The 26,568-nt window shown below is 36.8% G+C and overlaps 1 protein-coding gene across 1 annotated transcript; it reads left to right on the top strand.

The window, feature by feature from the left end:
* The first annotated feature begins 299 nt into the window (after positions 1–299).
* On the top strand, positions 300–25,420 carry nsd3 (nuclear receptor binding SET domain protein 3). The gene is made up of 24 exons (XM_042732388.1): positions 300–656; positions 1,887–2,923; positions 3,004–3,163; positions 3,667–3,821; positions 3,907–4,488; positions 5,514–5,616; positions 5,740–5,831; positions 6,947–6,992; positions 7,126–7,256; positions 7,439–7,564; positions 7,834–7,960; positions 8,126–8,323; positions 8,411–8,590; positions 11,377–11,526; positions 13,340–13,496; positions 14,842–15,044; positions 15,183–15,295; positions 15,477–15,746; positions 16,088–16,204; positions 16,288–16,429; positions 16,520–16,626; positions 17,979–18,038; positions 18,599–18,740; positions 22,289–25,420. The coding sequence occupies exons 2-24, from the start codon at positions 1,934–1,936 to the stop codon at positions 22,573–22,575; spliced, it is 4,638 nt and encodes a 1,545-aa protein (XP_042588322.1). The 5' UTR covers positions 300–656; positions 1,887–1,933; the 3' UTR covers positions 22,576–25,420.
* The last annotated feature ends 1,148 nt before the right edge of the window (positions 25,421–26,568 follow it).

Here is a 26,568-nt window from a genome sequence, read left to right as displayed (position 1 = left end):
TTTACTTTTATATATATATATACACATTTATTTGTATTAAATTATTATAATGATATTGTTGTTGTTATTATTATGTAGTCGAAATAAAAAATATATATAATACAATAATTGTATATATAGAATTATTCTCTGATATATATAATACAATAATTGTATATATAGAATTATTCTCTGTAATACATTGATCACATCTTTAATGTCAAGCAATAATATTGTTGTGATTGTAATAATTATTATAATTAAAATAATTATAAGAAGAAGAAAAAACTACTCGTCCCAACATGCCCCTCACATTATGCAGCACAGCCAATGGGGGAGATTTTATTTTGGCGCTGAGACACAGGCCTCAAGCAGAAGGGCTTTTGTTACAGCTAACGTTAGAGGGAGCGAGACTTCTATAATAAAATATATGGGAGCCGAATTTCCCTGGGTCTGCAGGAGCATCCCGCAAAAACACGGGGCCTCTCCCGATTCTACAGCCACACGTCCTATCATGGGGATCGACATACGACTGATCTAGCCCCATTTTTTTCTCCATACACCGGATTAGATCTAAGAAACGCGGAGTCATAGGTCTTTGTGTTGATATATTTATGTTAACTGCAGCGGGAGTCCAGATTATTTGGTGTATTTGTTTAGAATGGAACACGCTGAAGGTACAGACGCTTTTATTCTACCGTTGTCTCGATGCTTCGTTTCATAATATTGCGTTGAATCCAAACAAGCGCTGCATGATTTTCTGTCTTTGATAACAATAAAGCAGTGGTTTTCATCACACCTTTTCCTGGTGGAAATGTAATCTGGCCAATTTGATTTAAAGGGGCACGGGCAGCCATGTTGGCATGTTCGCATTCACTTCTTCAGTTTCTGTGGTTCTCCGCATGATCCAATCTACCAAGAAACATACCATTTTGAAACAAAATGTGTGTTTGGAAAATTCCCTGGTGATAAACCTTAGAAGTACGTGCGCTGGTGTGTTCCCCATGTAACGTACACACATTAGCATATCCGCTAACGCCGCCTTTCATCTAATGCAGCGACATTACACGGGTCCGCTTTACAAGGCTGTGGGGGAACAGGATTCTGTTTTTAACTACACGATAGCTTAATTTGGTTTATTCGTGGGCCATATAGTATTTTCATTAAATTGTATGTGTTTATACATGATAATATGATTATATCGGGTATGTTTTGTTATCCAGAAAAGGCTAGCAGGCTAATGTTAGCCAGCTGCTGGTCATTGCAGGTTTGTTTCTTTGACATGAAACAATTTTTTATAATAATTGGTTTAGAAACAGTCGTTTGTTGTTCTTTGGCATTGAGTGTTGTGGTTCATGTGCTAAATGCGAGGCTTGTTTTACATCTTTTTTTTTACTAGACAGACGAAACAAGCAAAATAGACTAAATAACACTGATTTGGTGGCAGATATTTCTTTTATTGACCAGCTGGCATAGCCATACCTATAATTAAAGGGAGAGAAACGCAAAATTCAAAAGCTTATTAAATGAAATAGTAACTGAGATAAAGCATGCATTGTTGTCATATAAGAAGGAGAGGGGATGTTATATGAGGAACATGGCATTTAACATGCTTTATTCTGACTAAATATCCTATCCAGCAAGGCTGAGTAATCTCAGTCTAAATTTTGCATAAAGTTTCCTCTCAAGAATTAGGGAAAGTTGGAGTAGAGTAAACTTAATTTATCCCCTGGGAGGGAGATTGGCAATGTTGCAGAAGTACTGTAAACCTCACAAACTTATTTGTGCATAGTATTAATCACATTTTTGACCCATTTTTTATTTTTATTTTTTACAAATGTGATAAAATGAGGTGACGTTTTTTTGTGTTATAAACACATTCTATCTGTTTTTCCTCAATATCTCAGCAGGCCCTGTAAGAAAAAGGGAAACTTAAGGATGCTGGAGCAGAACAATGGATTTCTCCTTCTCTTTCATGCAAGGGATCATGGGAAACACAATTCAGCAACCCCCTCAGCTTATTGACTCCGCTAACATCAGACAGGAGGATGTCTATGAAGCCATCAGTGACCCAGGAGATGATGGAGGACAGCAAAACTTTGAGTCTCCTTTGGAGTCGGGCTTTCCTTACCCTGCTGAAGACCTCCCAGTCATTACAAACGGCTACCCGACAGGCGTAGGTACCTATGAGCAACAGGCCAAGTTTGCCTTGTACTCTCAGTTCCCCAACGGCTCCGCTAATGGCTACGGCGCCATACGAAACTATGGGGATCACGGTTTGCTGCTTGGTGAAGGCACTGTATTGAGACCACCAGTGGTCCAGGAGAAGCCTCCAAGCCACATCTCACCTCCACCTCATCCCCATCATCACCACCACCAGCCTCATCATCCTCCTCACCATCACCACCACCACCATCAGCAGCAGCAACACCAACACCATCCACAAAACCCACCACTGTTACCTCACCACCATCATCCGCCTCCTGCTTCTCACCTAATGCCTCAAGTCTTGCCACCCCCTCCTCCAATGCTCTTGCCCTCTTCACCGCCCCTCCTTTCACCTCAAGAAAGCACCATCTCCAACCCCATCGCACAATCCACCAACACTCCCAAAAAGACCAGCTCCCCAGAGATCAAAATAAAGATCATTAAAACCTACCAGAACGGCAGGGAGCTGTTCGAGTCCTCACTGTGCGGCGATCTGCTGCAAGAGTTTCAGGCCGGCGAGGCTTCCAGAAGACATGAGCAAAAGAAGGAGAAGAGGAAAAAGAGAAGCAGCAGACATGGTGCTGGTCAAGAAGAGAGCCAGCAGCCATGCAAAGTGGAAGAGCGGTCAGGGGTGGTTCAAAACTCCTCACAGCCCAACGAAGCTCATGTCGCGTTCAGAGAAGAGCAACCTTCTTTGACCCTCAAAAGCCCCAAAGCAGAACTGAAGGAACAGAAAGTGAGTTTAATATTCTTCATATGTTTGTAGCCCTTTTCACTTTTCTAGTTCATCCAAGACCATCTTATGTTCTTGTTTAGGTTGAAAAGCACTTTCCTTCGGTCATCACTAGCACCGGCTCTTGTCAAGAGTATGAGATCGGTGACTTGGTGTGGGCAAAGGTTGGGACGTACCCTTGGTGGCCGTGCATGGTGTCGTCAGACCCTCAGTCAAGTGTTCATATACGACTAAATAAAAGAGGTAATTCATCTGCTACAAGTGTGTAATTTTATGGCTGGAATACTCTAGACGATATGTAAAATCAGAGCAAATTTTAAAAAGCTATGAGGTACATACTTTTTGGCTTTGAAAACTTTTAAGCCGTGTGTCCACCAAAGCATTTTTTCCCCAAGGCTGGTGTATTTTTTCAGTTGTTTTAAATGGGAGTGCCGCGTTTTTTAAAATGCCAGGAGTGTGCCAAGTGCTGAGCATCTTTTTTTCGCTGAGCGTTCAAGCTATTTTTTTTTTCTCTGCGGCGAAGGTTGAGGAATGTTCAACATTGGGAAAAATGCTGCGCTTATCACTGTTACTTTTCAGTCTGCTAACCAATCACAGTGGAGGAGGAGCGAGACTAATAACGACCAGCTATCACACTCTGCTTGTACTATTGTGTAAAACTGTTGTGTATTCCAACTTTTAGCTGGTATTTTTACTCTGTTGCTTCAAATTTGTTTCTAATAACTTTCTTGCATGGTTCCCTGTAGGTGTTAAGGAATACCATGTGCAGTTCTTCGGGAGTGTCCCTGAGAGGGCTTGGATCCATGAGAAGAGAATTGTGGTGTACAAGGGTGAGAGTCAGTTCGAGGATTTGCAAGCAGAAACACTCCGGAAAGCAACCAACCCAACTGAGAAACAAAAGGTATCCTGCTGTTCCCATTCTAATGTGGTGACATCTTTCTGTGGACATTTCTGATTACTAATTCTCTGGTTTATTAATTTTAAAGTTGCTGAAGCCTCAGTCCCAGAAGGAGCGTGCCCAGTGGGAAGTGGGTGTGGGTCACGCAGAAGCCGCTCTGCAGATGACACGAGAAGAACGCAATGAGAACTACACCTTCATCTACATTGACAAGGAACCCAGTGCTGCTGCTGCTGCTCCTGCTGATGACACCGTGACCTCACCTAGGGCGACCAGTAAAAACCGCCCCGAACGCAAGCAGAGACGCTCTAAAGGCAGTGCTGGAGCGAAAGAAGAGCCCATACCTCGTCGGCAGCAGCCACGGAGGCAGTGCAGCATCAACAGTAGTGGAGAAACATCATCTCCCAATCAGGGAGAGGATGATATGGACCAAGAGCAACCCCACAGCCCTGCAAAACCTGACCCCCACCCCAAGGAAACCTCCCCACCTCCAGTCAGGACACCCTGGAAGACCGCCGCAGCCCGCAAGCTCCTCCCACTCTCCATTACTATGAAGAAACTAAACGTGGAGATCATCAAATGTGATTGGCAGCTCCCAAAGCAAAAGTTGGACTTGCCTAAAAAGACGGAGAGTGAGGAGAGGACCAGCGATCAGGTCCAGTCACCTGAGGTAGAAATTAACAAATGCTAGTGAACTTACGGGAGTGTGTATATGTGGATTGTAAATAATGTAATTGCAGCATCGATCACTGTCACGACAGTTTTGTAAAGAAAAGCTTAATCAAAGAAACTCTTAAAGTTCATTTAAAAATGTTTTAGTAGCTACAATTTCTCAGATAAAAAATTTAGCTGCCCACAAGTGACTCTGTATGCAATGAAGTAAAATGTTTAAGGAAATTGATCAAATAGAGTTTGCTTAAATTTACTTCTGCTTAAATTTATATTTTATTTTTATAACAGCATATACAGATGTGTTCTTAGTGATAACTTACATTTTTTAAATTAACATAAAGCTGAAAGAAATAACAGAAATATTAGATGGAAAAACTTAAACTTGGGAAAGCTAGAAGTGTAATTGAAATAAAGTAAGTCGAATGACTAAAATTACTTAAACTAAAACTGAAGTCAAAAGTTTGTTGTTTAAAAACAAACAAAAAAAACTAATAAAACTGAAAAGCACAACAAAAGTACAAAAAATTGAAAATATGAATAAATACTACAATGGTACAAAAATACTAAAATTACACCGGATGCTATTTGCATCCTAGTGTAAATGGTGTACTAATTGTATATAAGTGTATTTAGTATTGTTGTAAACGTATATTTTTGCACTCACATTTCCCAATATTAGCTAGCTTTCCTGTCTGACTCATTTAAACCAGGGTATGCTAACTAGATGATAACTATGCTGCATAATAACTTGCAGGTTAGGTAGAACTAATGTCACCAAAAATTCTCTGAAATGTAATTTATCCTCTAAAATGCATTTAGTTTGGTTAATGTACATGTTAAGCTATTAAAGCTTACTGCCGAAAGTTAATTACTAATATCAGCTGCAGCTAGCTAAACTAAAATTAGGGCTCTGCTCTCTCTCTTTATGCATGCGGCTTGAGAAGAAATTGCACCTTTTCTGCCAGGCAGCTGTTGGCATGTATTTTTTATTTTTTTAAATGTTTCTCAATCTATCCCACAAAGGGCTCCAGTGATAAGGCAGAGGCAGAGACGTGTTCCAGTGAAGAAGAGCGAGCTGCGTCTCCCTCAGCCTGGAGTGACCAGGAGAGCACTGAGCAATCCACAGGTGTATATATAGGCGCAAACAGAGTTATTCACCAGAGTTAAACTCCCTTTTGCAATGGTGTTCAGATGTCCTTTGCAGTATAAATCTAATCTGTGAAAACGTCTTCTGTGTCTGTGATATCAGAGAGAAAGCAGCAGCGCCGGTCTGTGCGAAGCCGTTCTGATTCGGAGAAGAGTATGGAACCAGTGCCAAAAAAGAAAGTGAAGAAAGAACAGGTAGAGCACACAAACGAATATGAAATAATTTAGCAGTGATGAATCCAACAAACCGTAGGGTAGAATTCACTAAATTAACTGAACCTGCTGTATTTATTTGCATAATTTTAGCACCTGATTCACTGACGTATTTATCCAAATCAAATTACTGTGCAAACCTGTTATTATATATTTGTACAAAATGTTATTTGCACAGCACAGATCCTCATCTTGAGGGCCAATTCTGAATGCTTAGTTGTGAAGAATACAGCAGACTCATACAGTCTGATATACTGTACCGTTCAGCATCACTCCACCACTGCCATCCAGTCACATGAATCGTCTCTTTAAACAACGAGTTTTGTCCATACTATATTATTACTGATGCCATGATGGAAAACAAATTTCAGTTTGTGTAATGTTTAACAAAATACAATAAATAAATAAATGACAAACAACAAAAAAAAATACCATGAAAACAAAATTCAAAATAAGTTAAATGCACATGAGGCAGTGATATACCAGCACAGATAACACCTGGTTTGCAGATGGTTTGTGAATAAAACACAAGTTTTTGCACAGAAATACCAGGATGAACGTGACATAATGATTTACTGAATTTGCCCATGTTTTTTTTCTCCTTGTCATAATGCATCAGGGTTATAGTTAACTAAATCTAAAACCAAAAGACATTTCCATTAATTGAATCAAATTAAACTTAAACTGTAAAATATAAAAACCTTAAACACATTTTTTTCAGCTAGTTACCAAAGTGACATTTGTCGTCTTTATTTCGTTTAACTTGATGCACTAAAATAGCAAAAAAAAAAAAATATATTCAAAACTGTATAGACACATTTAAATATAAATTAAATAAATAAATGACAAACACCAAAAAAAAATAGTATGTTAACGAAATTTTAAATGAAATAAAAGCCAATTCAAAATAATAAACATTATAATAGTATTTCAATGATACTAAAATAACACCGTAATGCATCCAGTATATTTAAAGTGAATCACACAAGTCTTTATGAATGTCTGAGTAAATTATGCAAAGGTGTCAAATAATAAGGAAACATCTTATAAAATTGCCTTTTTTTTTCTGTTTTTGTTTTGTTTTTGTTTCCACACAGACTGAAGCAGCACCTCAAATGGATTTCAAAACAGGGTCACAAAAAGGTGCTTGACACACTGCAAGATGAATTTTACATTTATTTAAAAGGTTTTCCTAGATGTAATTTTTGTGGTTATGTTTTAAATGATTAATAAGCCCATAAATGAATTTTTTGTTAATGCAACTCGAATCCTGTAGGTGCCAGTGAGATCTCAGACTCGTGTAAACCATTGAAGAAACGCAGCAGAGCATCTACTGATGTGGAGATGGCCAGCTCACTGTACAGAGACACTTCCGACTCTGACTCCAGAGGCCTCAATGATCCACAGGTCAGACTACACTCAAAAATACAGCCAGAGAACCAGCAGCATTTTGTGTTTGACACCTTAGCCATACACTCCTCATTGGGTCACACAATTATGACAGATTTGTTTATTTAAAATCAGATTTTGTAGCCAAATGGACTCTTCTTGTAAAGTCAGATTTTTGCGTTCATTTGCATCCCTCACAGACTGGGTTCGGGAAGCGCTCGGACAGTCCTGCTACAGTAGATGCTGACGGATCTGATGCGCAGTCCGTGGACTCCAGCCTGTCCCGTCAAGGAGGAAGTTCCTCAAAAAAGGACACAGTCTGCCATGTAAGCTCTATAAATGCTGGGTTTATATAACATAATATGTAATGACATTAGATACACTGCTGTTGTTCAAAAGTTTTGATAAATATGTATTTGACACAATGTAAAAGTCTATATTGCCTCTGATAAATGTATTGTGTCTTTGCTTAAATAAAAGTATTATTTTTAAGGTTACAGCAGATCAGCATTCACAGTAACAGTAGTTCTGATTTTGTCTGACTCTTTCAGGTATTGTTATGTAATAATCTGTTGTTGTGGGGTAAATCTCTTAGGTCTGTGAAACATTCGGGGATTCTTTGGTGAGCTGTGAGGGAGACTGTAACAGGCTGTTTCATCCAGAGTGTATTGGATCTAACAGTGGAACAGATGGAGAACAACTGTGTCAGGAGTGTAAGACAGGTGAGCTGGGTATCGATTCAGATGTCCCGAATCGATTTCGGTTGGCAAGCTCTTGATTCGATTCTCGATTATTATTTTTTTATTACATTCAGTGAATGTAGTTTGAATTATTGCTGTCACACGATCCTGTTTAGTCTAATCTGTTTGTCTCATCTCTTTCTCCAGGTTCCCACCCTTGTTTCTCCTGCAAGGTCGTGGAGGGTGACGTGAAGCGGTGCTCAGTGAACGGTTGTGGCCGCTATTATCACGAAACATGTGCCCGCAAGTACACTGGCACCACCACCGATACTAGAGGCCTCCGCTGCCCTCAGCACAGCTGCGCCACATGCTGTCTCGACAGAGACCTTCACAGAGCTGGCAAAGGTAGATATATAGAAGATCGACTTTTGCATTGTATTTTACAGAATCTATTTCAGAGCAGTATCTTTTTTTTTTCTTGTCCCTATTTAGGCCGTATGATGCGATGTATCCGCTGTCCGGTGGCGTATCACACAGGAGACGGCTGTGTGGCGGCTGGCAGCGTGTTGATAACACCCCACATCATCATATGTAGCAACCACTCCAGTTCCAGGAAGAACGGACACTTTTCCTCACCTGTAAATGTAGGCTGGTGTTTCATCTGTGCTCGAGGTACGTTTGACAGTCTTCACGCCTTGCGTTATAGCTAAAGCCAAAGTTACTGAAATGATTAGATTTGTATGTTCAGTGTATCTCATATTTTAAAAGGTTCTTGTCAAAATTGCAAGGTGTCACTAGTGCAATTAGTGAATGTAACACTTTCTAATAATCTTCTCACCACATCAGTGTTTTAATGTTCTCTGGTGTCGTCCTTTGTAATGTTCGATGTTCCTTCTCTTTAAAAGTTGGACACTTTTTAATGTGATCTCCTTTCTTGTCACCTAATCCTTTACTTTAAGATTTACTGTTTGTTCGTGATCCATCAGATCATGTTTGTTTCCTACTAATTAGTAACATTGAAATTGTCTGTGATTCTTCTGGGGAAGGACTGAGATTGAATTTAATTTCATTTGAACTTTTAAAATGGCAAAAATTGTCAGTAATTTAAGACATTCCAGTAAGCAATTAATGATCACTAAATCTGTTATTTGTTTGTTTGTAAATGGTAAAATCATAAAAATCTGCCAGTTTTAATGGTTGGGTCTTACTGTCTTATGCCGTAGGGTTTTTATTATTATTTTTCATAGATATAGAAATTATGATCTTCATAATTAATCTTGATTTAATGTTCAAGTAAAATTAGACATCAAGACAGTAAATGTTTAAAATATGACTACGTTTTATCTGCAATAACAAAATTAAATTAATTTGAATTGAATTGCTAATATTGGTTGATACTAGAGGTCGACCGATAGTGGATTTTGCCGATACCGATAGCTAGGTTGGACCACACTGGCTGATACTGATTAATTAACCGATAGTTTTTAAAATGGGTACTGAACAAAAACTAAAATAGTGCTTTATTTAAAAAAAAAAAAAACAGTACTGAACCATACTAGTACTAGTAGTAATAATAATAGTAAAAGTAAATGTTAAAATTACCACACTCTAACAAGGAACAATACTTACACAGCTTTCGTTAACCTTAAAGTTACAAATGGACTCTAATTTCAAAGTGTTACCATTTCATTTCAACAGTCATGCTTAAAGATGCACATATTTAAATATATACACAAAGGCCATAGAATTACAATTATACCAGCACAATGTATACTCTCACACTTTAACTGCTTCTATTCTTGAACACTTAATGATTATCTAATCAAAATAAAAGAACTCACTGGTATCTCACACACTCCGGACGCATTGCATTCAACTCTACCAGTGGTCTAAAACAGTTTATTTAATCACCAAATGGACAAAAGTTTACTACAAGAATGAACAGTGAGGCATAGATAAGTTTGAAGTTCAGAGTTTAAAAAACGGAGCAAATGGAAAGAGCGAGCTATATTATAGCTCTATAAATGAAGCATACAGACTTTATTAGAGCCACAGAAAGACAAATATTTCGATGAAAATGCTCAATATACAATTCATTATGTACGTAATATTATGTAATTTAATGGAAAACTGTGTGAATGGCGCTCTGTGGCACGGCAGGATTTTCTGTCAGCTACATTTAAATCCGGGTCTGAAGTTTCTCCGTGGCATCACGTGTCAAAACAAATAGCACATGCTGTCAGTGATTTCAACCACTAGAAGCCACTCTCACACTGTATAATGGAAACAGACCCTTCTCAACTGCTCCAGCAATGGATGCAACCTGGAAAACTATCGGCATGGATTTTTGCTGATAACCGATTGTTCCAGCAATCAACTATTTCCGACTAATAATCAAAAAAAACACATACATCGACCTACATCTAATTCCATTCTGGTTACAATATATTGTGCTCTATATTTATGTCAGTAAGTGTGTTTGATGCAGTTGATTAATAAGCCTGTAATATGGCAAGACCTAAACCAAATTATTTTCACAATTTATTCATGAATAGGCACTGATTTTTGATAGCATTTTGTTGCACGTGTAAACTCACTCAGTGTCTTACTGTCAGATGTTTTGTTCTGAATGCAAAGATCATAGATTGCATTAAGTTTTGGAACAAACCCCTTCCCACTTTTGTAGAAAAGCTTTTTCACCTTCTTATTTCTCAAGAAACTAACTGATAAATCTAAACTGAATTTTGTTCATTTCTTTAACCATCTTTGTTGTCTGCAGTAATTTACATAGGCTGTGTTGGCGTGGGAGCAATTGTCTGATCTTTATAACCAATATTTGTCCTTACAGCCTTTGTCACTTACAAAGTAAAATCTTTAATTTACACGCATCATATTGTTCCAAACCCTTATGAATGCATTTCTTCCCTGAAACACAAAATGCTAAATTTGGAAGAAAGTTCTAGTTTTGTCATTTCTTCACCCGTGCAGTTGCAATTAATCAGGGCTGAAGTTACCAAGTTCAAATAAGGATGTAAAAGCACCATAAACATAACATAAAAATGGTCCATATGACTCTGTGCCCAATACTTCAAGTCTGGTGAACCCTTATGGTAGATTTGTCTGTGAAACAGACTAAAATTTAAGTCTTGATTCACTGAAAGACTAAATAACTTGGTTTGCATATTTGAATGAACTATTCATTTAACATTTGGATACTATTAAAAGCGGAGAACAGTTAGAGTATGAAGTGACACAGTTATTACATATTTTACATTTTATCCAGTGATTCCCTAAAGCTCTCACTCCAACACTGCAGTATTCCTCCTTAAGACTCTCGTTTTTTGTGTTCTCTTTTCAGGACTACTTATTTAATCACGTGTCATTTTTTTCCTGATGTGTGTTTTCTGGAATCATGGGTAGTTTCATTACTCATGACTTTTCCTGTTTGTCTCGTGTAGGGCTTTTAGTGCACGACCGTACTGACACCATATTAAGTTCTTATACCTTTAAGTCGCACTACCTTCTGACTGAGTCAAATCGTGCTGAGTTGATGAAATTACCTATGATTCCTTCTTCTTCGTCAGCTACCAAAAAGAATATTGGGAAAGGTAAAATCATGTTTTCTTGGTTTATGTAGTTTGCCATCTGTATGCCTTGACAGCTGTCTTACTGCTACTTTTTGTTTATTTTGTTATTTTTGGAGTCATTTTATTGCTCGTAATTTTACACCCTCACGCTGCTTCTAATGCACATAGTGGGCTTAAAATAACACACAGCAACAAATAGTTTACATTTTTAGTTCTTTAGTTTAAATCAGATCAGCATTTTAAATTAGCTTGGGAAATCGTGTAGAGAAATAAAATAGAAGTTGGCATAATATTCAAATCTTTGTGATTCCTGGGAATTTTACTAGGTTAATGATATGTCACGTAACTTGTTATTCTAAATCTGTAACACGCTTTGGCTTAGCATTAATTGCTTGGATTGTTTCTAAATTACTTTGTCCCGTTTCTCTGTTTGCTTGAGCACAATTAAACCCTACCACCCTCCAAACATAAACATATTTTGGATGGCAATTTTTAATAGAGCCAACAGCAGGGTCCCGGAAGTCAAAATCCCATTCATTTTGTCCATAGAGAATGTTTAAGGATAACTTATACAACTCTGATGTATGGAAGCCCTTTTCTGTCAAAGACTATAAATTCAAAAAGGTAATTGTGACTTATCTCACAATTCTGACTTTTTTTCCTTGCATTTCTGAGAAAAAAAAGGTCAATATAACAAGATATAAACACAGAATCCTGAGTTCCGAGTTCATATCTTGCAATTCTGACTTTTTTCTCAGACTTCTGAGTTTATCACTTTTTTTTTTTTTTTTTTTTTTTCTTTTTTACATTTCCACCATGGTATAAAAATTAAAAAGGTAATTGAAACCTTTTTATCACACAATTTTGTCTTTTTTTTTTTTTTTTTTTTTTTTTGTCTTGCAGTTGCAAGTTTATCTCTCACAATTTGGACATTTCTTCAAATAAAAGCAAATATATATCAAAACTCAGATTATAAAAAATTGAGAAAATTAAAAAACACCTTTTTTTTTTTGTGTAGAAAAATGGTCTTTAATACATTGATAAAAAAGCGTTATGTTTGTTGAAGTTTCAGATTTCATTTTGACCTCCCAAAAAACATATAGTTTTTGTACTTTATTTAATTTTTATATTGTACCTTTTATATATTTTATTTACGTAATTTTTTAATGATTCTTTGAGTAAGTACATCAATGATAATAATAATTTCAGAGCTTGTATTATTTCATCACTACAATACATCATTCAAAAAAATTTTTTTTTTTTTTTTTATCCCTCTGGAAAAAATGAATCGGAAAAATGCTTTCGGAACCAAAGTGGGCACTCACTGCTGAGCTCCGTCTTTTATTGTCCATCAGTGCTTATTTGCCAAATTTTTCTTGTCAGTCAAACTAAGCATTTTAAGTGACACCATCCAAAATACTTTCTCCATGTCTGCTAGTGTACTGCAGGTGATGTTAATGCGGACAATCAGTCAGTGTGCATCACTGCATGTTTCCCATAGTGCCCCCCTCTGATCATTCACTATTGGCTGCTTATTAAATCACCCGGCACAAAAAAGCACATTAACATAATGCTGAAAGGTGTTAGTCATCAAACCATGTCTTTGAGCATGTCAAACAGAACTTCAAATTGGCATTTAGAATCTAGACGTATATGTTGAAGCATTTCAGAGACTTATATCAATCTCAGAGGACACATAACTGTCTGATTCTGACATGCTCATGGATGAGGTTTGTGGAATACCGCCTTATTGGGAATGGACTAGCATGTGGTGTTACTGTGGGCCTGTGTATTCGATTGTGTGTTTATGTGCATGTGTGTGCTTGTCAAAAAGGAGGAAGACTGTTGTGTTGTGAGGCGTGTCCCGCCTCATTCCACCCCGAGTGCTTGAACATGGAGATGCCAGAGGGGACGTGGCTGTGTGGGGAATGCCGAGCAGGCAAGAAGCCCCACTATAAGCAGATAGTCTGGGTCAAGCTGGGCAACTACAGGTACGTCCGTGGAACTGTTGAAAGTCTCTTAGTGTCATAAGATATATTTTGCTAAAAACTAAAGGTATGTTCATGTCAAGTCTAATGTGACTAAATGGCACAATATAAAATATTCAAAAAGCTTTTTTTTTTTTTCCACAAACTCAAGCTTTTTCTCACAACGTCTGATGTAGAATATAATATATAAAAATAAATATTTTAGAAGTAATAATAATTAACAAATATATTATCTAAGAATGTTACAAATCATTGTAGTATATTTCTGACTTGAGTTCACAGAGAGGAGTTGTTTATTTTTCAGTCTTTTGATGCTTGTATTTTTTTGACTGTTAGAGTGCTTAATGCTGCTCAAAGGTTGCGTAAATGCATTTATACAGCAATTTTAACTTTATACATTTATGCCATTAAAATTATGCTGCAAAGGTGTCACAAAAGCACATCTGAAGTGGCATTTAAGTGTCTTTACACAGACAATTTAATGCTGCTCAGAGGTGGCATGAATGCATTTACACACATTACTGCTGTATAATTTGATACTTGTGTCTGAGCAGACATAATTTAGTCTAGCTTTTATGCGGCATCACGTCTTTACACTGAATTTGAGCAGGCACAGTGCTGTGTAAAAAGACTTAAAGGGTTAGTTCGCCCAAAAATGAAAATTAGCCCATAAATTACTCACCCTCAAGTCATCCTAGGTGTATATGACTTTCTTCCCTCAGATGAATCCAGTCAAAGTTATATAAAAAATTGTCTTTGATCTTTCAAGCTGTTTAATGCCACTCAGCAGGTGTTGCATGCATCAGTTAAATAAAAAGTGCCCATCCATAAAAGAAGTGTCTCACATGGCTCCGGGGGGTGAACAAAGGCCTCCTGTAGCAAATCGATGTGTTTTTGTAAGAAAAATATCCATATTCAAAACATAATAATCACTTTAATGTAGCTTGCACCAACAGTTGTACACAGAAGCAGCTCCAGGCTGATGATGTATTAGGTCAGCGCTGCGTATGCGCCAACAGGAGCAAACGAAGAAAAGTTTCCTTACTTAAGGCAATTTAACTGCTTTTGGACTGATGCATGCAACACCTGCTAAGTGCCATTAAACAGCTTGAAATATCAAAGACAATTTTTAATATAACTCGAACTGGATGGAATGGGTCATCCTTTCTTTTAAAATAACCTTTTGTGTGTGTGTGATGCTGCTATTGATTCCCACGACTATTGCTAGTAATTAGCAATAGCAAAAATCATCAGTGTTTTTGGTTTGTTTTCTTACAAGGTGAAGGCTAAAGTTTAACTGACCAATGATTAAGTGATGAACCTAATGTTGATGTTGAACCATGTGTAGGTGGTGGCCAGCTGAGATATGCAACCCTCGCCTGGTTCCCTCCAACATCCAGACCTTGAAGCATGACATTGGCGACTTTCCAGTCTTTTTCTTTGGCTCCCATGACTATTACTGGATAAACCAGGGCAGAGTTTTCCCGTATGTTGAGAGCGATAAGAACTTTGCAGAGGGACAAGTTGGCATCAATAAGACGTTTAAAAAAGGTAAGATACCAGAGCAGTTCAGTGGAGTTTCATTTGTTTTGTTATATTAAATGGTCAATGTAAGTATCACGTCCCCAATAAAGGTTAAGCTAAATTGATTTCTAAATGTTTTTTTTTTTTTTTTTTGTGCATGTAAAGCACTTGAGGAGGCAGCAAAAAGGTTCCAGGAGTTAAAAGCACAGCGAGAAACTAAGGAGGCCCTTGAACAAGAGCGAAACTCTCGTAGACCTCCACCATACAAACTTATCAAGGTACAGAATTTAGCTCAAATCCTTTATTCAAAACTTTTATTTCTCTGCTGTTGTGTGGTACCATAATATGGCCCATTCTTGCCTTTCATGTTAATCTCTCTACAGTGCAACTTTGCAAAGAAAACTAAAATCATATTGAAACAAACTAAAACTCTGTTTTTGTCCACGTTTCTCACCTCAGTCCAATAAGCCAGTTGGGAAGGTGCAGGTGCACGTCGCTGACCTCTCAGAGATCCCCCGCTGTAACTGCAAACCCACAGATGAGCGTCCGTGCAGCCAGGACTCTCAGTGCCTGAACCGCATGCTGCAGTATGAATGCCACCCGCAGGTCTGTCCCGCAGGAGACCGCTGCCACAACCAGTGCTTCTCCAAACGCCTCTACCCCGACACTGAGGTCATTAAGACCACCGGCCGAGGATGGGGCCTAAAGACCAAGCAGGACCTCAAAAAGGTGAGAAAATAATAAAAGAAAATGAGAAATATTGGTTTGACAACTAACTTAAGTTGAAACACTAAAATTACTAAATGTAAAGATACAGAAAAAAAAAAGATAATGACAAAAGCATGTAACAAAATCCAGAATCAAAATTAATTAGTTTTTTTAGTGCCCAATTTTTTTTTTAAAACTAGCTTTAACACTCCTTCACACAGATCAGATCTGAAATAATATAATAGTATTATAGCGTGGATGCATCTATTTTTTTTTTATTATTATTATTAATTGTATGTAAGTATTCTAAATCAGGTATTCTGACATTTTTTTGGAATAAAATGTTCCTTTTTACTGTTTAGGGTGATTTTGTCATGGAGTATGTTGGCGAACTGATCGACTCCGAGGAGTGCAAGCAACGAATAAGACATGCCAATGAGAACCATGTGACCAACTTTTACATGCTGACCCTCACAAAGGTATCACTGTTGCATGTTTACTTTGTGTATGTAACATTATAACATCATCTCAGCTGTATTAAAGTCACTCATGTGCTTCTCAGGACCGTGTGATTGATGCTGGACCCAAAGGGAACTTGTCACGCTTTATGAACCACAGCTGCAGTCCCAACTGTGAGACTCAGAAGTGGACCATAAATGGAGATGTTCGGATAGGGCTCTTTACCTTGTGTGATATCGCTGCTGGTAAGAACAATTAGCATTTTCTTTGAAAAAAAGGACACTGTTTGTTTAGAAGCTACTTGAGATAATCATGTTTTTGTTTTGTTTTTTCAGACACGGAGCTGACCTTTAATTACAACCTGGACTGTCTGGGTAATGGGAGGACATCATGCCACTGTGGGTCTGAGAACTGCAGTGGTTTTCTTGGAGTCAAGCCCAAGGTAAAGCCTAATTGAATTAGACAGAAGCACATGAAGTGCTTACCCATTTTCTGTTGAACCACTGACAATTCTCTAGAGCAGCGGTCGGCAACCTTTTCGGCATGACGTTCCTAACAACCAACCACCAAACTTTCTTGAATAAAAGATATACAGTGTTTAACATTTCTATCTTAAACGTTTTAGATATACAGTGTAACAAACCATTGTCGGTGTGTGTGACAAGGCCAGTGCATTAAAAACAGTTTTTTTTCACCATTTATATTTTTTTTTCTGGCACATTCAGAAGCACATAAGCTGACGTGACTTTTTTTTTAAATCATACCAATCGCTACATTATTTCTCAGTAAGGAAGGGGGTGTAATAAAATAACTAACTCAGCTACATTGTTTGTTAGAGAGAGACAGACGCAGACAATTAACACTTTCAAAATGGCCATATTTGACTAAAATAAAATGAGTTGCTGCATTCTGGATATAGCTGTCGCATTTAACATTTCTATCGTAAACGTATTGTTAAAAGTTTACTAATTAATAATATATGATGATGCTTCTTACCGCTCTCGCTCCGTTAAACTGATGCTTATCGCTCTACTTCTGTCAACAGTAAACCCCGCCTACTTTGATTTGATTGGCCATCTCAGTCATTTTGACATTGACGAGCGCTGTTAGACCGCTGAGGCTTTGATCTGAAGTGCGCTCTCGTGGTATTTTGCTGTCATACACGTGCAACGCTGCTTCAAGTCAAACACCTACTGTGTTAGGAGATGCACAACAATTCTTCTGTGGCTTTATAGCTAATATTTAGTTTGCAAAATCAGACAATAAGTGTCTAATATATACCACAATATTAACAACTTAATATTGAATTGCTATAAATAAATATAGCATTCACAACTGGTCAGTGTTCAAAAAATGCTGAGAAATCACTTCACGTAACCCCACAAGAGTGATTACTGTTAGACTGTCTGAAAAAAAAAAAAAAAATCACCCACTGACTTTCAAAGCTGCTACATGCGCGCGCATCCGTAGAGTAGTGCAAGTTAATCTCACACTTTCATAGTATTTATAGCTCCTAACAGGCTGTGTGACTATGAGAAGTTATTAGCTCAAAATGTACGTCAGTATGTAGTTTCCCTATTGCTTGCATGTCAGCGATTATCCCTCTGCGTGCCACTGTTGGAACGCGTGCCATAGGTTGCAGACTCCTGCTCTAGAGTGTTCTATAGCTGAGTGTACTTGATGCTTTATTTAACACTAGGTTTTTGTCTTTTTCTTTGTTACTTGTACTTTTATTTCTTTATCTATCATCATCATTTCGATCTCTTGTCTGATACCTTGTTTTACGTCCTGCAGAGTGCAGTGGTTATGGAGAGAGAAGAGAAGGTGCGCAATGCTAAGCTCAAGCCCAAGAAATGCAAGCTGAAGACTGAGAGCAAACAGACCCATGAGTATTACTGCTACAGCTGTGGAGAGGGAGGAGAGCTGGTCATGTGTGACAAAAAAGATTGTTACTGTTACCATCTCCTCTGCCTCAACCTGATCATAGTAATGCTGCCATATGTTGCCTCTTGCTTGATGGGGATTTAGATTTCCATAGCATTACTGCCATATGTTGCCTCTTGCTTGATGGGGATTTAGATTTCCATAGCATTAATGTTTTAATATTAATCTTAATTAAAACTTCAACTTTAAAGTTAACTTTAAAGCCTAAAAGGTTGAGAACCACATAGAAAACGAAAGAATGGACACAATTACAAATTACACAATTACAATTTCCCTGCGTGCACAAAATACGCAGTTTGCAGGGATTAAAGTTTCTGTGTCAAAGTTTGATGCTTATTTAAATATTACAAATTACACAATTACAATTTATCGTCACAAATATCTTGTCTGCACCTTGATTAAAGTTCTCCAGGGGTGCAGTGTTATGGAGAGAGAAGAGAGGTGCGCAGCTAAGCTCCTGCCCCAAAAACAAGCTGAAGACTGAGAGCAAACAGACCCATGAGTATTACTGCTACAGCTGTGGAGAGGGAGGAGAGCTGGTCATGTGTGACAAAAAAGATTGTCCAAAGGCATACCATCTCCTCTGCCTCAACCTGACCAAACCTCCATACGGTACGTGCTGTCTGTCACTCCAGCTCTTCCTGTCATTTGTGGTACATAGTAACCACATGTCATGCTGGCGGAAACATAGCATAAATGTTTTAATAAAAAAATTAAAACTTCAACTGTTAAAGATCCGGCACCGTGACAAAAATCCAGCACAAATAACAATCCAAGAATGGACACAATTACAAATTACACAATTACAATTTTGCACAAATAGCAATTGCAGGGATTAAGGTTCTCCGGCACCGTGCCAGATCTCCAGTGTGCAGCATTTGCCTGCGGAAAAAAAATAGTCCTACATGACATATAAAATAAAGAAAAATCTTGTTGATTGATATCACTTTCGAGTCCATGAGTTCGCCTACCAATGGTATGAGAGGAGCAGCTTTCACTCTCAACCAAACTAACACTACTAGCAAATAATAACAAATCATAATAATAAATACAAAAAAATCACAAGATGCTCATAATAGTATCCAATTGCAGAGTCGCAGCCCTGATGAATGGAGAAGTGCGACAAAAAGCTGCGAGGCGCAATGGCCAAAGATGTCCATTTAGCACATATTTACATAGAATAACTAATTAAAAAGCTGCGGAGCTTTGTAAACAGCTCAGAATAATCACGTCATCTCCATTATGATTGCCAGGATTTTTTAAAAGGTCCTGTTCACACATGATCTATTAATAGTAACTTACCAGTAATTTACCAGTGAAGACTGTATGTGTGAAAGGGGCTAAACTCTTTCTCTGTATATGCTGTGAATTTTAATTGCTTAACGTTCATCTAGAAAAACAGTGTGCATTATCTCACTAGATTTGTAAATTAAATCATTTATAAACCTTTGCCAACACAGAATACATCAACCTTTGTCTAAATATGCCAAGTATTGTACATCGCAATTTCAAAATAAAAGTTTCTGCATGTGGCCAAACATTAAAATTTAATGGATTTAAACATCGTTTAATCACGCTGTAAAGTGAAACGTCACCAGGCCGTTGGCACTCTTCTGGGGGTATTTGTTTTAATACATGATGTACTTAAGTTGGTTATGTTCATATTATGTATAAATATATTACATTATGTATTTTAAGTGTTGTTCAATACAATCATGTAATTTCTTGGTTTTGATCTTTTATTTGAGCCAATTATTGCCTTATCGTTAGTTTATATGTAAATAGTCATACTAAAGCCTGGTTTTCACTTAGGTGTGTTTGTTACTAAAAAAAAATAAGATTAATCGGTTGTCAAAATAATCAGAAGATTACTTGATTACCAAAATAATCATAAGTTACAGCCCTAGATTTGTTAAAATATTTCTAAATACAACTGCATTGTTTTACTTTTTGTAATTAAAAGACATTTCAATTTTGTCATTGAAAATTTCTTAAAATATTAAAGAAATATTTTATAAAATATTGTCACATTCTACTGAACCAAGTATCTGTATTTTGTCTCATCTCATGAGCTAAGTGTATTTTCACATTTGCACATAATTTTCCAAGTGTATGATACAGCTTTTATTTTTCAGGTCAACCATATATTCATAAAAAAAAAAAATAAAATCAGCCACAGTCATTGCTGCCCTGACCTGCCCCCGGAAAAAAGTTCAGGCTCAGGATTTATTTTTGCTTTAACCCCTGCAATTGTACCCAGTAATTCATGGATAAAATGGCTTGAACACACCCCTTCTATGATGAGAATGATATTATTTTCATCAATAAAGCATAATTAAGGGGGTCTTAATTATAAAAGTCTAGAAATTTAAAGTCCTGATATCGTAACGAAGCAAAAAGAATGAATTCTTGAAACAATTAGTTTGGCATAATCCTTTATTATATATTAGATAAAACATCAGTTTTGTTAAAAAAATACAAGAAATTTTTAAATAAAAAAATTTTATTTATAAAATTTATCTATTCAGTGTTTCTGCATTTTGACAAAACCATGTCATGTGGTGCAACCAACATAAAGAGAAAAAAAAGACATGAAATGATGCAGATCCTGTGTATAATTCTGTGTCAACGTTTCTTAAAATATCAGATCATTTGACCATTTTATGACAAAACTATGTTAGTTCAGGTTGTAAAATATCATGTGGTGCAACTCCCCAAAAATTATGAATTAATAATGTGTAAATACTTTACAGCTAGCAAAATATTTTACTTTAGTTTAATAAAAAAATATATTTTTATTTATTATTATTATTATTATTTATTTATTTATTTTTGAAAATGTTTAGAATACGTACAGTTGCAAGTATGCAAGGTGTGAGGAAATTGAGGAAAAGTTATTTTACTTGATGGCTACTCCACATTGCATTTTTAGTCATGAACTTTTTTGGAAAATGGTATAAAGTTTTTGAGAAAAACAAAAAATAAAGAGCCCATTTCTGAGAATTAGGTGTTTTAAACTAGATTTTTTTTATATTTTAATTTTTTTCCTGATATGCTGCTGAACCAGACACCACACACCATAAAATATTAAAAATAGTTCTACACATATATTTTTTTTTACAACAGATGACGACAACATCTAAAAAAGCAGGGGGGCAATAGTCGATATAATTATTTTTTTATTTTATTAATATTTAAGAAATTTTAAATCATTTGACAATGGATTACTAAAAAATGTGTAAAATAAACATACTTTAGATGACAATGTATTTTTCACAAATAAATAAATATTTAATAAAAATAGAATTAAAAAGGAAGTAAACACTGTAACCAACAGGGCACTCAGTATTCTGGGAAGTTTGTGTGCATTGGGAATCATTTTTTTTCAAATAAAGCAAGGGTAACACTCATATTACATACAGCACACAGTGAAAATGAAATGAATATGACAGTGGGCAAATGCATAAAGCGCAGCATAATTAGAAATCACGAGTTTAAAGTTTAAAGCATTCAGTTAACACAGACCGACTGTCACACAGAGAACACGCGATCATGCTGGATAAAAAAGCACACTTCACAAGAGCTCAAACCTGGATTCAACTAAGTTTGCAAGGTTTGTGAAATTGAATGTTCATTAGTCATTCAAAGATTTGTTTAAATTATATAAATGCGTATTTGCTTATTGCTGATGGCAAACAAGAATTATACGAGTATTATAATGTTTGCCTTTCTATTACTAATCATATAAAAGTAATCGTTATAATACTTTCTGTATACATTAATTCCTTTGTTTAACTGCTCTATCAGATTATTAGACATACATCCATACTAAACAGAAATAACAACAAACAAAGAAAATAAAAGAGAAAGAAAGCAATCACTTAGCGCCGTCATCGCGCCAAATAAAAAATAAAATTAACAAACACACCAACCAAAAAAACATAAAGAAATTTCCGATATTAGAAAAATACCAAATATCGGCCGATATATCGGCCTTGGTGATATATTGGTAAACCACTAATGTTAATCCAACTGACAGTATGAGATGTTGCAGATCTTAATCTATTAATTAGAAAGAAATTGCCAATATGAGGGCAGCAGAAGTTCTCTCGAGTCATTTAGATGTTGTATGATTGATTTGTATTTTCTGTGTGTCTCAGGGCGATGGGAATGCCCCTGGCATCAGTGCAGTGTGTGCCAGCGCACCGCCGCCTCCTTCTGCCACTTCTGCCCCGCCTCCTTCTGCCGAGAGCACGAGCGAGGACAGCTGGTAGTGTCTGCCCTGGACAACCGGACCTGCTGTTCAAACCACGACCCCCAGAGACCCTTAGGGCCTCAGGCTAGCCCTAGCCAGATCGCTGTAAAGAAGGAACCACTCGAAGCCGGAGAGGAGGGCGACGGCAATGAGGAGGAAGACGACGATGACGAGGGGGGAGAGGGAGAGTGATTGGGCCAAAGCATAGAGGAAGCATTGCAAAACCACATCAAAGTACATGAAAGTTCAAACTACAATGAACCGTAGAGTAGATACATGCAGCTAGCTGGTCCACTTTTCAATTAAACCAAGTGGACTTGATAAACTGGTTTGATTCATTCCAAATCTACAGCAGCTGGTATGAATTTTTTGAACATATCACAATTTACGGCCTCATGTCAAATTCATACGGGCTTATATAACAATGGTAAGCTACTCATTTCTGGTTTTATAAGCAAAATTTCACAGCTAATTCTCACAGTTTTTCAGATGTGCTCAATTTCGGCAAAAGAAAAAAACTTCTCGGTTAAAACGACGCCTTTCAGCGGCAAAGTCAGTTTCCACATCTATGGTACTTAAAAACACTCTATAAACACTTTAAACCAAGAACTTTATTTATGTACCTCATGTATATAGCAAAGACTGTGGTAATATGTGTCGGGCGCAACCATTCGCCCCTCGCCGGTAGGATTTCACTACATTTCTGAATATGAACCTGTCGTGCTAACATCTATAGAAAAAAAGAAAAAGAAAAAAAAAGAGTGATTCAAAAAAACATACGAGGTTTGTTCAACTGCCGCCCCATTCCAGTGAGTTTGTGATTTGTAAGATATATATAATCATTAATATATTTATGTCGATGTTTACATCCATTCACAATGTACAGTATTATTCATCTGTATTAGTCAATTTGATATCACTAATCGTATTGTTGTAAATGTGCCCTTTTTGTCAGCAAAATTGCATTATTGCTTGGCCGGTACTGTATTGCCTTCATCTTTCGTTCCATCGAGTAGCGACGCAGCATAATTCAAAGTTATAAGTGTTAGAAATAACTATCGGTCACCCAAGAAGATCAGTTCTGACGTGTACAAATGGTAACGTTTGATGGTGTAGAGTTAAGCCACAAATACTCCAACACTGCCATGAGTCTTAAACGAATATTTACCATTGTGAGTATTGAACAGGTGCCAGTGTGTATATCAACTATGAAGACCCATATCATTTTTCTGAGCAGCGCTAGTTGTGAGACTGTGAGTACAATCTTTAATTGTGATTTCTTTTTCTTTTTTTTCTGTTTCCCAAGTGTAAATATAATCCGATTTACTGTTATGTTTTGTTTTCAGTAGTTGAGATTAATATTTCACACCTAGTACATTGCTGTACAGTCAAGACTCATTTCAAAGGTATCAAACCGTACCTTAACCGCACACTTTCATTTATCTCATCGGTTACGTTCGGATGTATTAACGCGTGCTACTTCGCTAAAACCGAACTGTCATGTAACGTGGGAGGGCTGTACGATTTACAGCAGAGTGTAGCATAATCCTCTCTGTGACTGTACTTGATGTGAATCTACTTAAACTCAATAGCTTTGATGCCTGTGCTGTAAAGTGGAGCTGTTACTCTCTTGTTACTGGTAGCTGTGCGGTCGTGCTGTGCCACAGTTTGCACGGATGAAGAATCGACGAATCTCGACGGCTTCGACACATGGGCTTTGTATACTTACTCGTTAGTCATTTCACATGAACGTTTTTATAGACCACAGTACAAGTATTATACGTGATGGCACCACCAGTATGTTTGTCACTTTATGGAAAGAAGGGAAAGCGCTGCAAGTTCTCATTTTACTTGAATCGTGTCCATTTTGCCTTTGTTCAAGTCTGTATTTATTATTATTTTTGTCTCGCAATGGAGTGTTATTAGTGGATATCTGTACTGGATTCTTGCATCCGACAGCAAATTTAAGGAATTCTGATGATTTGACTGCCAAACTGAGATTTGTACGTTTATGGAAATACTGTATGCTCTTACTTGCATCTGCGTCTTTGAAACATGGAAGGCATTTTGGGTCTCTGTTGTGCGGAAGCCTGTTTCTGCCATGGAATAATTTTTTTTTTTTTTTTAAGTTGACTTTTTCTCACTTTTCGGAAAGAATTGTGAGGAAAATTGACAATTTTGGGTTTATATCTCACAATTCTGCCTTTTTTAAAGTCAGAATAAAGAAAGTCACAATTACCTTTTCTGTTTTATTATTCTGTGGCAGAAAAGGGTTTCCATACTTTTGTGTTATGTTCTGATATGTGATATTTTTATAGTTTACATTTATTTTTATATAGCTTACTTGTATTTTTTTTAGAGGTCATAGGCACTTTTGTTCCTGAAACCAGTATTTGCCCTTACGTTTATAATGAAAATTGTCAAGAAAATCCAGTTGGCAGGATGCAAAAGCACATGTTTTGCCTGGTCTGTTGGTACTATATATTTTTTTTTACTTGTACTTCCATTTCTATTGTCTTTATTTGGCCTTCATTTACATGTTTAATCAGATATACATGATCACTAGAAATTGCCAATGACTTTTTTGGAACGGCTTGTTTGAACCCTCGTGGAAATTTCCTTTTCTGTTTATGCAGTGGTTCAGTCACTGATCTGACTGTAATTGATTTGTTGCTATATCAGTTTTGCCGTATCAAATGTTAAAAGTGTATTACCTCCATTGATTCCAGTGTTTGGTGTCAGTGCACTGTACTTTGTGTACATTTATTATGTGTATTTGAAGTTATCATTATCATTTTGTGCTATCCGAGCATGTTCTTTGTGTTGCTTAACTAAATTTACTAAAGGTGGTGTCCTACCAGCTTACACTTTTTGATTTCTGTGTACTGATTTCACATTCCTTTTAAATAGACTGTTTACTAATTCTTGCTACTGAGTTACAGAGTTTGTGTAAAGATTAATGTGATATTGTAATATTTTTCACCATGCGCATTGAATCACATTACACACTCAACTAAATAAAACTTATCCTAAATGATATGACTTGGGTAGAATGTATGTCCACTAAGTTTTCTAATGATGTACTACTCATGGATAGAAATTTCTTTGGCTATGTTATGTAGCCTATGTCATTGCATTGTGTAAGAGAATGATGCTTGATCAACTGTACATAGTAGACAGTTAAAAAAAAAACAGAACTCCATTCTCATTATATTGTAGTGTCATACGAATGCTTGTAATATTGCTTCTGAATGTTTGTGAACCTAGAAACATTTTGTACATTTCTTGTATTTTATTTGACCAACTTTTGAGATGTATTTCTTCAGAATTCATAATTTATTCTGAGAGTACTTTAAGCAACATTCCACAGATTTAAACGTTTTCAGACTTGCCTGGTTTGACTTCAATAAACTGTAATGAATGGTCAAGTATTTCTTTGAATCCGCATCTGAATTGAGTTTGTCGTAATTGACTCTCACACATTTTTGAATGTGTTTAGCCTACTTTGAATAGGGTCCAGGTGGCTAAGGAAATGTGCAAATGTGCAAGTGACGGTCTCTAGAGGGCGTATGATTCATTTATAATCTACGACTCGTATGTCCGATTCGATTCTTTTGAACCGTTCTTGATTCAGTGATGCATTTGAGTCATCGCGTTGTGTTAACAAACGTTACATTTAGATAAATATTACTGCGGTTAAAGGGATAATTCACCCAAAAATTAAAATTTGATGTTTATCTGCTTACCCCCAGGGCATCCAAGATGTAGGTGACTTTGTTTCTTCAGTAGAACACAAACGAAGATTTTTAACTCAAAGCGTTGCAGTCTGTCAGTCATATGATGTAAGTGGATGGGAGTCACGGATTTGAGAGTCAAAAAAACATACACAAACAAAACCAAATTAAACCCTGCGGCTTGTGACGATTCATTGATCTGTAAAGACACAAAACGATCGGCCTGTGCAAGAAACTGAACAGTATTTATATTGCTTTTTTACCTCTGATTCACTACAATGTCCGAACTGTCCTGAGCGCGTTCTCAACAGCCAGCTACCGTGTCTTCTTGCTTTACTGCGAATCGCAGATTATAAGTGCATTACTGCCGTGTCTCTCAAATGGACCATTGACACTCCTAATTGAGATTGTGGACAGAGTGTCAATGGTCCAGATAAACAAAAAATTTTTG

Source organism: Cyprinus carpio, chromosome B10, assembly GCF_018340385.1.
Source record: "Cyprinus carpio isolate SPL01 chromosome B10, ASM1834038v1, whole genome shotgun sequence".
Taxonomy (NCBI): Eukaryota; Metazoa; Chordata; class Actinopteri; order Cypriniformes; family Cyprinidae; genus Cyprinus; species Cyprinus carpio.
The sequence above is the reverse complement of the archived record's forward strand: the minus strand, read 5'-3'. Positions and strand labels throughout refer to the sequence as shown.